General features: G+C 51.8%; 1 protein-coding gene across 1 annotated transcript in view; it reads left to right on the top strand.

Annotated features, from left to right (window-relative positions):
- Xxylt1 (xyloside xylosyltransferase 1) overlaps positions 1-13,381 on the top strand; it is a 137,014-nt gene extending 123,633 nt beyond the window's left edge. The window contains exon 4 of the mRNA XM_051191313.1: positions 12,343-13,381. Within this exon, the coding sequence (XP_051047270.1) occupies positions 12,343-12,739 (397 nt within the window). The 3' untranslated portion in view covers positions 12,740-13,381. The remainder of the gene's footprint in view (positions 1-12,342) is intronic.
- Positions 13,382-14,989: the final 1,608 nt, after the last annotated feature.

Here is a 14,989-nt window from a genome sequence, read left to right as displayed (position 1 = left end):
GAGTAAGTGGCTTCCAGAGCTTGTTTCTATCAGGCTGCTGACCTGGCCTGCAAAACAGACTCAGTGGGCACCCAGTATCCATTCCATGAAGGCTGCCACACCTGGGTGCCACGACCTCTGCTTTTTTCCAAGAGCTGGTGGTGATCTAGTGCATCCTTCAGCACATTGGTAAAAACGGCACAGGAGGATTTCCCCACCCCAACAGCACACTGCATGTTCAGAATCCAAGGGCCAGGCCTGGGGCCTTTCCCGCCCTGCCCACTCCCCTGACACTGGCTCTGTGTTTCACCCACTGCTGGTCATGGAAAGAAGGAAAGAAACCATTTTCCATCACCAGCTGTGGTCAGGTATTCATGTGATACTTCATCTACTTCCCAGTCTTCTAATGCCTTACCAATTCCTCCTCTACTGTGGAGCAAACTGGAGCTAAAGGGGGAGAGGTTGCACTTGTAGGTGACCCTGGGTTTCAGATCCTACACCCCCACCCAGACCACAGCCCTTTGGGGTTAGAATGTTTAGTTCTCATGGAGCTGGGGCAGGACATACTTTCTCGGGTTCAGAGTCCTTACTGTCTGTCCCTTTCGTTATGCAAGAGCGTGGCCATGTGATACACTTTTGTCAACAGCACAGGGCCCATCTGCATCTTAGCCTATTCCCCAGACACACATTTCGTAGGCACAATGAATTCCGAGTGGCTCTTATGTAAGAGGACTTGAGAGGGAAGAGGGTGCCCTGGGAGGTTCTGGAGCACACACTGCTCTGCCAGAGGACTTGAGCCGAGGCCTTGGGGAGTATGGGAAAGAAGAAACACTTTATAGTCAGAATGGCTCCCCAGGTTACCGAGGGCCCCTACCATGCAGACTTGGTTCTTTCCTGGGGAGAACAGATGGCAGGGCTGAGGAAGGATGGCCTGAAGACAGGAAGACCCGGCCTTGCAGAGATGGTAAAGCCCACACACCAGGATCCCCAGAGAGGCAGGGAGCCTTCTCAGTGAAACCTTTGTCCTTCTGTAGAGGCCTGCGAACATGGGACTGAGGGCTGGGCTCAGCAGAAACTTTCCAAGATGCCGTAGGTGCCCACCTGTGCATGAGATGGGGGCTGAGTCAGCCTCCTTCCTGTCAGCCCTTGGTCTGAGCAGGAGAACAAGGAGGCCAGCATAGCTGAACTGAGTCCTGTGCATGAGGCAGGCATCTGTTGGTCTTGGGCACAGGCCAGGGATCTCTGGGAGGTTACTAGGAGGCCAGGGAGGAGTGTAGAGGACACTGGCTGGCTCAGGGCCATGGCTATGGATTTCAGCAGTGCAGTCAGGGTCTGCTGGTGGTGTGGGACCCCCCTGTGGGGTGGGGCCTGGCTGTGCTGGGCATGTTGGCTTCCTTTCTTCTCTCCTTTTTCCCAAGGTGTGTCCACAACCCAGATTTCTTCATGCTTTCCTCTCTGGTGAAGACTTGAGAGAAGAGGAGGCTAATGATAAGGCACACTGCCCTTCTAGTGCACGCCCTCCCCAGCAGGATGGCTCTGTAAATTCTGTGGGGTGGGTGAGGAGCTGTGGTTCCTGATGGGAACAGCTTTGATGCTGCTCTAACCTCCGGCTTGTGGTCATATTTATGTCCACAGCATGGCTGGAGGCAGACACACTCCCGGCTGACCTCCCGGCTGACCTCCTGGCTGACACAGGTGTGGCCAGATTACGGCACTTCCTCCTTGGTCAGCAGTTCTGAACTACCATAGGGAGGAAGACAAGGGGCAGGTGGGCCCCAAGAGAAGAGAGAGGTCTCCCCAGCAGAGAGTTCCAAAAGAAATGTTGGGAGGGACATGTCCAAGACATGGTATTTTTCAAGAATGATCTTCCCTGAGCAGTGGCTTGAGCTAGCATCTAATTTAATGCCAGCTTTGATCTGGGTGTTTGAAGTCCACGCTTGACATTCACTCACATGCCTGCTGTCTGTTCTGGGGCAGCCAGGCCACATCCCTTCCTCTCCCATGCACTCTGTAGTTCCACTGGAACACTTGGGGGGAGGCTAGGAGAGTCATCAATTCTACTCTGCCTTCATGAGGACCACCCCACACCCAGCAGGGACTTGGAGACTCAACTGGAAAACCTGAAGAATAGAGTCAGGCAGAACATAGTTGATGAGGAGCCAAGGAACATGCTGGGATTAAAGAGAGAAACATCTCCCTAGAAAGTTGGCAATAGGAAAATGAGCAAGGAGAATCTCTAAGCCTTTGGGCATGGGTGAAAGTAAGGTTGGCCAAGGTTGGGAAAAAGAACATGCATGTTTGCCTTGGGCCATCTAGGAAGAGGGGCCACACAGGCCAGCATGGCCAGCTGTACCCATCTCCCAAGCCTGGTCCTGAGATTGGAGAACGTGCAGTAGCAGGAGGGCACATAGGACTGCCACTGAGATGGCCCCTAAAGATGGTGTCACATCATTAAGACCATAACACACTTGAGCTGGGAAAGCCAAGGAGACTCTTCTTACACACACACTCTGAACTGAACACTGTACCTACCGACACTAAGAAGTGACTGCCGCATGTACTACCCATACCCCAATACTGAACATGTCAGGGGCTTTGCTGAACAACGGTAATGAGGTTTGAAACAAAAGCAAGTAGCCAAAGCCCACAGGACACTCATCATACTGGTGGCACATCCACAGGGAGAGAGGAGAGATGACTGCTGGGGTTCAGTGGCCACAGCATCCCCTTGAAGTTCACCTTCACAAGCTTCGCGGCTTATAAATCCCAGGCTTGGCATGGGACCAAGACTTCCGGAACACAAAAGGATCCTTCAGCTAATGAGTCTGTTGAACAGTTTTGGGAGTTGGGGCCCCAGGACAGGGAGTGATTTGGCCTAGGTCACCTACTGATGGGTACAAGAGCCCACACCTGCTCAGACAACAGCAGACAGGGTGGGGCTTGGCAACCGCACTGCTCAGTGAACTTGGCGTGTGCCAGCGCTGCTGTGATCTCATCGGACATGTTGAGCACACTATACCTGCATTATCTCATGATATCCTCTCAACACCGCTGTGAATAGTAAATCCCCCGGAAACACCGACACGAACATGCACAGACACATACACACATATACATAATAATACATGTTTTTAATTAAAAAGGGATCAAGATGGCTGGAGAGATGACGCGATGGTCAAGAGTGCTGGCTGCTCTTCCAGTGCCACGTGGTGGCTCACAATCATTTATAACTCTTCTGGCCTCCATGGCTACTACACACACATGGCATGCAGACATATATGCAGGTAAAACATCATACACATAAGTGAATCTTTAAAAAAGAACAATAACAACCAACCAACCAAACCTAAAACCAAGCAAACAGAAACCAACTCCTTTTTCTTCTGGGGCAGCAGCAGCATCCCTGGGAGCTTGTCAGATTCTGCTTCTGAAGGGAGCGTTCATGTTAATGGGGTCCACACAAGGCGTCTGAGAAGGGCTACTCTGTAGCGTGCTTCTGAAGCGGGGTCTGGTTCTTCTTTGTCCCCACAGTGGGCTTGCTCTGAGGTCCTCGGTGTTTGTGCCAGGGTGCCGACACTGTCTGGTGCCTTTAGTGCAGTAACGGGGACAGAGGGTCTGCTTAGATGGGGGTGCCCCCCTTTGTCCTCGGCCAACGTTTGCAAGGCCATGATGCCTGTGCCCTCACATCTGAGTGAGGTGACTGTGACTTTTGAATCGGAACTCCCCTTTCAGTTAAGGGCACTAGTGTGGCTGGTGGAGTTTAACTGGGGACACAAGGTCAAATTCCACACATACCCCTACATATTCCTACACACACCCGCTTTCTGCTCACTGTCCTGGAAAACACCCCATCGTGTGTCCCTGGCCCTTTCTCCTGTGACCTCCAATGCCTCAGGGCTGTTGGGAGCAGTGAGCCAGCCACTTCCAAAGGTGACACTGGCTGTCTCCACCCTGATGGACATTCCTCCCCTTGGCCTAAATTCAGGGAAAGGACAGGATTGGAACTTTTAACATAGGGCCAATGCCCGGCCAAGGCCAAGTGTTTGGGATAAGGGGCTCACAAGCCCAGTCTGCACCTTCGTGGTCTCTGAATTGAGTCCTAGAACTCCCACCAGAATTGAGCCAGTCCCTGACAGTGATGCCCAGCCCTCTGTGAGGCCTCTTCCAGGGACAGTAGTAGGAAGGGTGTGGTCTAGAGGGCCAGGACTCTGGTCCCTTCATGCCTAGCCGTGTTCCTGGCCATCTCACCACTAGTGTAGAGTCCTGTGCTCACTGGTCCAGCCCCTCTGCCTCACATTGTCCCTCTTCACCTTGTGGGAGGCCTCACAACTGTCACCTCACTGGGCCAGGTTATCTTTCTTTAGTGGCCTCTCTGGGCTGTGCCTTGAGTGTCGTCATACATTCTCTGAAATCCTGTCATACTGATTCGTTCCTCCAGTACTTCACCCATTTGAAACCAACATCTCCGCAAGGGCCTCTGTGACGCTCCAGACAGACACCAGTAAGATACACCCCAGTGTCTCACCCTCGGGCCGGGGCTCCCACAGACCCAAAGGGGATCGTCCAGGGCCCTTGAAAGTTTGCAGTGTCACCAAACTGTTCTCACTCTAGCGCCTCGGGGCTCCCCTGTCTTGGCAGATTCCTGAGCCTGATCCCCCATCTCTACCTCAGTTTTTCTCACTACAAGAGGGAGACAATGGCCCTCTTCCCACTTAGTCCTTTAATTGCTAGCACGAATACAATTAAAGCTTAAACAGGGCCTGGTACATAGTGAGCGCTCACTAAACATTGCTCTCAGGATCCTTTTCCCGGATTCTCTCTTCAGTCTGACTTAGCTGGCTTGTGCTCTCCTGTCCTCCCTGTAACCTCTATGACAAGGTGCCTTCCCTGGTTCTTCCATTCTGTTCATGTCCTCTCCAGTCCCCATGCCCTGCTTCTTGGTCTCCCTTACTCCTCCCCACGGTCACGGTCACCTCCTGCGCACTGCCAAGTGCTTACCATCTGTAGCTTTCAACACGGAAGAGGCAAGGAGCCAGCTTCAACTGGGAAGGAGCCAGGAGAGACTGCAGATCCGGGAAAGTGAACAGGTAGTTCAGAGAGCCCCAGAGGCTAAGCGCAACATCTGAGGGACTATTTCAGTGAAGGGAGCAGAGTGCCAGAAGAGGCAAGGCTCATGGAGGGTATAGGCCCACCTCACATGGCCAGGGTGAGGGAAGGAGCAGAGGGCACCCTAGTGGTAGAGCAGAAAGGAAGATGGGGGTGTAGTGGTGATGAGCGAGATGCCAGACTGCAGGCATGGGGCTGGGGTGGTATTGAGGCAGCTGTGGAAGGACCAGGGAGAGGCAGCAAGGTTGGTCTCTAGTTGGGGTTAGTGCTGAAGTACTTGCTATGATTCTATTCGGAGCAGTGTGTTTGAGGGACAGGCAGATTGGGCAGTTAGCGGGCACGCACATGCACACGTGCATACACACGCCCCTCATCTGCCACACAGTACAGCACTCCGTGTGTGCCACCCCAGGACTCTGCCAGCTGGAAGGCCGTCACTATACATGCTTCCTTTGTCATCACTGGGACAAAATATGCCATAGAAGCAACTCAGACTAGGATTGGCCTTTGGCTCACTGTTTAGGGTAGGGAAGACATGGAGGTATATATGGCATATAGAATCATCTCCTGACTGAGGTGGCTCCTGCGTGGGGTGGCAGCAGGGGCATGAGGCTTGTTCATGTCTCAACAGACCAGAAATCAAAGACCAGGGTCAGAAACTGGTCAGACTCTACTCCTAAGGCCCACCCCGGAGGTCCCATTTCCCCTCTTCTGACCTTACACCTTAAAGGTCTCCAGTCTCACAGAATAGCACCAGCAGCTGCCAACCAAGGGTTCAAGCACTGGAGACTTTTAGGGACACTTCAGACTCAAAGAATAGCATACCCTGAGACTTACATCTCTACGACTGCGAGCAAAAATAAACTCCTTTTTAATTAAAAAGATGAGAGCTGATGTTAATGGCTTGAGTGTAAAGAGCATTGCATGGGGAGGTAAAACCTAAGAAAGACCTGACTGCATGAGCAGAGGAGGCAGGAGGAAGGCCAGGGACACAGGGACTGGGCCACAGGGTTGAAGTGGGCACAGTGGGGCCTGCTGATCCAGCTAGGAGGCCTGTATGGCCCTGTGGCTCCTTCGAGATCTCTGCAACCGAGAAAGGGTTCCAAGGCCTGCATTAATATCAGCTCTTTGGGTTTCAGTGTAGTGGACAGGTTCTCCTAGGCTGACCATCTTCCCGATTCCACCTCTTCTGTCCACTCCGTGTCTGAACTCTGCTGAAGTCTGGGGTACCTTCTTTAACCCACGTGTCCAGCCATCTGCTGGACTTCTCTATATCTTTGTTCCTCTTCTCCTCCTTTACATCCCCTCCCAGCCCACACTGCTGCTATTGGCCCACCTCCTTGTGACCTTGTCCAGGGTCTTGCCATGCAGCTCTCCCAGAATCTAGTCTATCTGTGCTCATAGTTCTTTGTAGGATGGAGTGATGGCCATTTCTTAACCCTGCCTGCTGTTTTCATGGCTCCAGGATAGCATGGGTTGGAGAAAGGCCTTATGATTGAGATTATGCCCAGGCAGGTAGACACAGGTTGAAGAGCCTGCTCCTAAGTGGTATGATGTGAAGCCTGCAGCTTGGTGGGAGCTCCACACTTCCTGAGCTTCAGGACCTGGTTGAGAGGGGAGGCTTCAGACTAACGATGTCATGCTTCAGGGCTCTGAGGACTATAGATGTGGAAGGCTGTCTCATGGTACATTGAGCCTTGCTGTCAAGGCTGCCCATCCCCCAGGATTCCAGCACCTGTTTGTGTAGCCCACAGAGATTGACTGGTCATAGTCTATGCAGCTGTGAGAGCCAGACAGCATTGTAGGTCACCTTCAGCATGCCAGACTCTGGCATAGGAAGCCATGTTGAAACAGAAACCTCCAGATGGTTAGCTGGGTAGACAAGGGCTGGTTGCTGAGTTACCACACCCTGAGTAAGCTGGGCAGGCAGGGAGGGGCATTTGCAGAGTCAGCCCCCTGTGGTTGAGTGCCCACAGTGGCAGACAGGGCCGTTTTTTCCTAGGCACAGTGGTGCACACTGTCTATGTTTCCCCCCTACTCCCAGAGCCCACCAGAAGTCCCACAAGAGAGTATTACCCTGTCCCCAGGCTCAGGTCATTGCCCAGCAGTCCATGACCTTAGAAGCTCAGTAGCCCACACAGTTGGCTTCGAGTCCGGGCCTGAGAGTTATGGACTGCAGGGCCCTCCTTTCAGCCAGGAGTGGCTCCTTTCCTCCTGTACCTGGGGGTGGGCTGTCCTGCTCTTTAGGTGTTGACAAGTGCTGCCTTCAGCTCAGGTGTCTTCTGGTGTATCTCAGTGAGAATGGGGCTTTGGGCATCTCCCCGCTGACCGACATATGCTGCTGCTTATCATGTCCTATGAGGCTTAGGTCCCCAGACCCTGACTAGGGGCAGCGAGGGAATGAAAGAAAGGGCAGACACATATACACGAACGCTGGGATCTGCTGGGGTACATGTACTCTGGTGGAGCCACAGCTACTCCACCAGCAACCTGGAACCTCTGTGTGTTTGTTAGGCACAGCACAAGTGGGGGGCATGGCTAGTGTTAGAGGAAGACTGTTGATAGGCTTTGCACACACCGTCACTCATATGCACTGGGTCCCAAGGCAAGCTTTGTTATCACAGTTAAGGCTTTGCCGCTGTGGGGGCTGAAGTGTCAGAGTTTCACTATGGTAGTGTCCATGTCAGCAATTCACATTCACTCAGGACTTCACCAGCTCGGCTTGGTCCACTCCCTACAAGCTCTCAACACTCATATTCCTGGGCTCCCATTTTTCACTGCCAGTCACTGGCAACAGCCGCCTTCTGTCTCTCTCCAAGTCAAGACTCCCCAGCCTGTCATGAACATTTTCTCAGCCCATTAGGAGCAGCAAAATCAAGGACCTTGGAAGTTCTAGAAACCTATCACTCCATGTTTTGAGCCTGTGAATGGTGAAATTAAGAGTGAAGTGAATGAAGATGGGCCCTGATGGTTTCCCCCATCTTCATTTCTACAGAATTACGGGTGGAATTGTATCCTCACCCAACTCCATTTGCTAAGGTTCTAACTCTTAGCACCGCTGAATGTCACCTTTCTTGGGAGGGAGACATTACAGATGAAAGTTGGTAAAGGAGTCATGGTATAGGGTTACCCCTTATCCAGGGGAAAGGAGAGGGGGGGTACCTGCACTGAGAGAATCACCCCTGCAGGTGGAGGTTAGTGTTGGGCTGAAGACACCCTCAGAAACCAGGGCAGCATGGAGCAACTTCCTCCTTATAGCCTGCAGAAATGGACAGCTCTGTGCCATCCTCCTGGACAGCTAGCCCCTAGTCATAGCAGGCGGGTTTCTGTTGGGTAGGCTGACTGGTTTTGCTTCTTTCTTCTAGGAGGACCAAGTCAGCTGAAAATTCCAGAGCTCAGGGACATGGAGGGAATTGTGAAAGGCCTGCTTTGCTGGTGGTGGCAGAGTGGGTCTCTAGAAAGCTTCGTTCTTGTAACAACAGTACCCTGGTGCCCTGCATGGCCCTCCCTCCCAAGCTGAAGGCCTCAGTGAGGCAGAGTTCAAAGCCACACCAACCCTTAGGCTGTCTGTGGTCAGCTCTGTCCCCTGGGGTATGGATGGATGGTGGTCTTACCTATTTCATGAGGTATGCATTAGCTACTCCCTCAACAAACACCTCCCCTTCCCCTGCCTTCTCCCCAAAACCCCTCTTCTGTAGGGCTCTCTTGGGTTCTATTACAAATAGCTCAGTGACCCTGGAAGCTTTTCCTATCTTTCTAGGCTGGGCCAGGGGCACAGAGACCATGACTCTACAGAACATGCTGTCCAGAGGGGCTCAGTAGAGGCTGTTCCTTTGGGGGAGTAGGCAGGAGAAGGCCAGGACTTACAGCTCCAGAAAAGGAGGGCCTCAAGAATTCTTGAGCTCTGAAGTTTGTCTCTTACAGACTGTGCCGGGTCTCTGTTCTGCTGGAGTCCCCTCCTCTCCTGTCAGGCAGCCCGGTTCCACCACTGAGGACTGGCCCACCTCTACCCAGGGTCCTTAGGCTGAGAAGCCGAGGGCTCTGCCTAGCCCGTGCTCAGTTACTGGCCTGCAGACCAAGCTGGTGTTTACACCCAAAGCTACATTTCCTACAAGGGCCTCCAAGCAAGGTCAGGCATGTGCCTCCCCCCTCATTCCTTTTCTTCTTTGCCCCATGCACGGTCTTGCCTTTTGGCTACCCAGCCCCTTCCAGGAATGTACCATCCAGAAGAAAGGGCTTCAAGTGGGTTCATTTGTATTTTCCCAGCAGGCCTCTCTGACTTCTGGAAGATTCATTGTTTCCCAGTGAACCATCTGTGCAAGGCTTGTTTCCTAGTTGAAAACTATTTCCAAAGAGAAGGAGAAACCTTATCTGTGCTGTTATGGTTCTGGGTGATCATGGGGATGGAACAGGGCCACAGGGAAGAGTGATAGGTGTGAGAATGGACAGTCTATCCAAGAACCTTCTGGAAGATCAGGACACCCAACCACATGCCTGCATTCATACAGGAGATCCGTGGACCTAGACAGCCCCCTGCCCCTGTGAGGAAATGGCAGGTTCGGGGGTATATACTGACCTGATTCAGGGTGGTTCTTAGGTCTGCCCCCTGAGCCAGTAACATGACAGCAGTGCTCTATGTCCTGAAGGCCTGGTCCCCGGGCCCTGGGCCTTGAGTTTGTCGGCCAAGTTCAGAAATGAGTTTGGAATTCAGCTGCTGCTCATTGGAACATTAGCCTGTGGAATCTGAGGCAGTCAGAGATAAAGGCACCACAAAGATCAGAAGCCCTGCCTAGCTGACCAAAGGCCACAGTGTTCCTGGGAGAATGTGAGAGGGCTGTGCAATCATCCTAACCCTGCCTTTGAGGCCGAAGAAGAGAGCTGGCGCCAGCAGCTCCCGTGTGAGCACTCCCTGCCACATCCCTGTAGGGTCTCTCTCCAGCCTGTGTGGCTGCCATGGAAGCCAGAGAAACCGCCAACCCCAGTGTGCTCTGGGTCCTGGGTTTACCTGGGACAGTGGGAGCACTCTGACAAGGCACACAGGTCACGTTGTGTTTAGGGAGGTATCAGTTCCTTTTCAGGCTGATTCTGCTTCAGCAGACACAGCGGGAACTTCTATTTCCAATTCCTTGCCCCTACGATATGTCACAATGTGCTGACCCCACCCTGGCTCTTGGTCACAGAGTGTGTGCCTCTGTATGGTGCCGGGTACAGTGCTGGCCATCCAGGTCCTAGGGAACTACCTGTTATAGCTTCCACCTGGGGATGTTCTGTCTCCTCTCCCAAGCCTCAAGACAGGAGCCGTACCACCTTTTGGCTACTCTTGATACAGAGAGGGAAGATCTGGGGAGCTCCCGAGGAAGAGTATCCCCCTGAATCCCAGCTGTGAACTCCTCACTGAAGAGTAAAACCCTTTCAGGGCATCTGAGCCCGTGTCTGTGGTGGACGCGGTGCTCGGTGTGGTGATTCAGTGTCCCTAGTGTGCCCTGCTCCCTGCTGCCACCAACACCAAAGGCTGCAGACTCACTCTTACCTTTTCATGGGCCTATCTTGGTCACTTCACCCTGCCCAAGGTCCTGTCACCTGGGAGGCCTAAATGGGACAGCAGTGGGCAGGAGACAGAGATGAGTTGCCCTCCATAACTGTCTTCCCTCGTTCCTGGCTCTCTCTTCCTCCTTACTAAATGTCCCTGTCCCAACAGTGCCAGAGGAACCCAGTACCAGGATGGCGCAGCATCCACTCACTGGAGGGTCCCTCCTCTGCCTGTGGCGACCCAGGTCTATCTAGTAGAATTGTAGTTAGCTTGTAACCCGACCCTGGGATTAACCACTTGGTGGTAGGGTAAAATGATGAAGTGTTGACATGCTGGGACCCCATCATGGTAGCTCTGTGGCCAGGGGACCTCAGCACCTCAGCTTGCTCTCAAAGCTTACCTTCACCAAAGTTGTTATCAGCAGGCAGGCGCCGGGTCAGAACCAGATCCCCACTCGTCTTACAGCCCTTCCTGACCAGACCTAACAATGAGCCTGTGTGCTCTGCTGGTTGGTGTCCCAAGGGAGTGCTTTTCCCTTGCCAAGATCAAACTGTCGGCCGCCTTTCTGACATGTGAGACCACGGAGAAGGCTTGTCTATCCTGTACTGGAGTCGTGTGTTAGAACCAGACAATGGACCTTGCATGCTGGAGCTCTGGTTTGCTTTTGACAACAACTTACACACCCTGCCTGTGAACAGTGTGATGCATCTCTAGGCTGGTGTGGCCATGATGCATTCCCCACCCTGAGGACCAGGCCCTCCCTGCTGCTGAGCCTTGCCTGTCAGTACAGGTTTGGGGACCCCATGCTCCCATCGCTGTAGCATACAGATCTTAGAAAAGCTAGAAAGCCGAGTGACCAATGCTCTAAACATGTCAATCATAGGAAGATTTCCAGATGTGTCTTCCTACCTCTAAATGGAAGTATTTGAGTAAAGGCTGAGAAGGGTAATTTTTCTGAATCTGTCAGAGAAAAGACCAAAATCGAAGTGGCATTCCTCCTAAATGCCATTGCCCCACGTGGTTCCATACAGCTGTTTTCACCCTGACTTATAGATATATGTCCAGAGGTATCTCCAGACCGTAGACCCTACCCAGCCCCTCAGAAATACTAGGCTTCCGGTCCTGAATGAAGCTTGTTTTAAAGCAGAAAGTGTGTTTGGTTCAGTCTGAATTGGCTATCGATGACTTCATCAACTGTCATTCAGCATCTCTTCCCCCTTGTGTCACCTCCTCTTCAAGACCATAATGACAGGGTGGGGATGTCTACCAAGCTGCTGTCATCTGAAGGGTGTGCACTTTGAGACAAAGGCCTAGCTTTAGTCTCTGCTTCTGCTTCTTACTGGCCGTGTGACTTTGGGCAAGTTACACTGTCTCCCTGGGCAGGGTTTTCCTAGCTGTGTGGTGAGGGATCATGTCACAGACGGAGCACAACACCTGGGGGAGAAGCCACCTCTACAGATCCTAACATGATGGCAGTGACCATGACGACCTCATCAACATGGTCACCCTGAGGCAGCAGGATATGAGAAGAAACCGAGACTTAGAGCTGGGATGGGGCTGGATTCAGGCTCTTGGTGTTAACCTGCTGGGGATAGGATGCAGATGCTGAGCCCCAGAGAGCCTCTGTGAAGCAAGGGGGGGTGGTCATTGTGAAGGCCTACTAGCAAGCAGGTCTGGCAAGCTCATCCACCCTGACCTGTGATAACACTGTTTTTCCCCCTTCCCAGGCATACATTCTGGCAGTTCCGTCATGAGAACCCCAAGACCAGAGTTGGGGACCCTCCGCCTGAGGGACTCCCTGGCTTCAACAGTGGGGTAATGCTGCTGAACCTGGAGGCCATGCGCCAGTCTCCACTCTACAGCCATCTGCTGGAGCCTGCACGGGTGCAGCAGCTTGCAGACAAGTACCACTTCCGGGGCCATCTTGGGGACCAGGACTTCTTCACCATGATCGGCATGGAGCACCCTGAGCTCTTCCATGTGCTGGACTGCACCTGGAACCGGCAGCTGTGCACCTGGTGGAGGGACCATGGCTACAGCGATGTCTTCCAGGCATACTTTAACTGTGAGGGCCACGTCAAGATCTACCACGGGAACTGTAACACCCCTATCCCAGAGGACTAGGCACCAGCTCACCCACTATGCCCACGGGGCTCCCCGGGTGTGGGGAAGAAAGAGTGTGACTCTGCAAGGATGCCCTTGGGATCCAGGTGCTGCAGGTTCCCCACTGGCTAGTCCCTGCCCAGTGGCCATCCATCCAAAGAAGCCTGGCTGAGCACTGCTGAAGCTGTTTCCCTTCAGGGCATCTTAAAGGATGGACACGAATGTCTTCCAGGAGGTAGTGGAACATACAGAAGAACAAGATTCCCTTGACCACATGGAGTCCAAATCGTCTTAAAGAACTGGCTTTTGCTAGACCAAATAAGTGTTGAACTTAGATAGGCGGCTCCTTTTTGTGAGAAGGGACAAGTGGTGCTGCTGTAGCTCCCAGTGAGCACTGAGCGAATGAGTCAGGGTTTTAACAAGTAGCCCAGAGTTTCAGCCTCCGCAGGAATGCCACAGTCCCACATCCTTTCCTGGAAGGAAGCTTTTACCTCCTTTCCAGATGTTCTTGTTGCTTGGTGCAGGCTTCAAGGGCAGCAGCATCTCTTTAGGTAAGGCCAGCTAGGGAGCATATAATAATCCCCTTATCGAAGCACTCACAGCTCTTGTCTCCCCAGTATATCCAGGGACCCATTTTCCCTGGTCTATTCACCTCCTCCCAGTGACCTGGCTGTACTAAGGAGTCAAATCCACCATCAAAGAACAGAGATTTCTGTGTTCTGTGTTCTGTGAGGCATGCACTAGAATTGTCCGCTCCAGGGAACAGCCTAACAGTTCACTAATGCAATTGGGTGGGCTTGCAAAGGACTGGCCTATGGTCTCACTGTGGTCGCTGACATGAAAAACAGACAGACCCACACTTTCCTGTGGCGCCATGCCAGACCCTACCCCTTCCAGAAGAGTGCACCATGTTTTTTTATTTGCACTTGTATTGGGCTCTGCAAGTCAGCTGCCCACATGAAGCCACCACAGGCCATGTTGTACAGTCCAGCTCATGTCCTCAGGCAAGAAATGTTAGGGTCTCATTATAATTTCTTTCAGTTTCATTGACTTTTGATTTTCTCTCACCACAAGTGAGACTAGCTAATAAATGATCTTTGAGAACACTTGACTCATGTTATTTGTTCTCTGCTCAGAGTTTCCAGGGGCGTGGGGCTCTGAATAAAGACTGGAATCAATATCAATGAGAGGGCCTAAAAGGACCAACAGGAAGGCCTGCGTGGGGGTGGCAGTGAGGTGGTATTACTGTGTTTGCTTCTAAGGACAGAACCACTGCTGCTGGAGACACGCACCCCCTCCCTGTGTCCTGCTCCTTAGCCCAGGCCTCCCATCTGCCTCGTGCCTGCTGAGGTGGCCTGCTCCTTCACTGGCCCCCCGCTGGGGCCCGATTCATGTGTTCTCCTGGCTACTTGATTTCCTATTTATAGCTCCTGGCTATTAGATGCCTGCTGTGTGCCAGGCACCGTCTTGAGGATTTATATGAGCTCTAGATCGTGTTCATGAAAAACCTCAGCAAGTTCATTCTAGCTCTCAAACTCATTATGAAAATGGGTATGTTTAGAGCCCTGAGCTGTGTTGTTTATTGCAGCTTTGTACTGTACAAAAATGTTGGAAATAGCTTGAAATTCTGACTAGGGAAGTACATAAATTGTGCATATGGTAGCCAATAATGGAATGTTTAAAAATCATTTTAAGGAGTATTTAAAGTGCCAGGAAATACTTATACTAATGAGTAAAGAATACAAAATATAAAAGGTTGTATGTATGTCCTTTTATTTTTTTAAATTACACATATGTATTTATATGTATTTGTGTACAAACAGGTACATACATGAAGTACACATGTATGTGTAAAAAGAGGGAGATTTGAGAATAAGCCTGTTCTGTATTTTATCAGTTCAGCTCCTCAGAGACCATGCCTCAAACACATTAACAAAAGTTATCTCAACAGGGGGAAAGTATATTAAAGGCCAAGGAGGGTTTTTTTTTTTTTTAACTCACAATGACAGCAGAATTTTTCATTAATAATTAAAGTGTTTCCAAAGCTATAAATATCTCCTGTTATTGCAAGAAGAAAAGTAAGCCAGATACTCAGAGCACAGTACCTCCCACACTTACTCTGTGTGTGTGTGTGTGTGTGTGTGTGTGTGTGTGTGTGTGTGTGTGTTATGGGGCAGCACAAAAGACAAATTTGTGGAGTCAGTTCCCTCCTTCCACATTTATGGGATGTCTTCGTTTGGGTTTCTATTGCTGTGAAGACTTACCATGACC

This window comes from Phodopus roborovskii, unplaced genomic scaffold, assembly GCF_943737965.1.
Source record: "Phodopus roborovskii unplaced genomic scaffold, PHOROB, whole genome shotgun sequence".
Lineage (NCBI taxonomy): Eukaryota > Metazoa > Chordata > Mammalia > Rodentia > Cricetidae > Phodopus > Phodopus roborovskii.
This window is presented reverse-complemented; position numbering and strand designations above follow the sequence as displayed.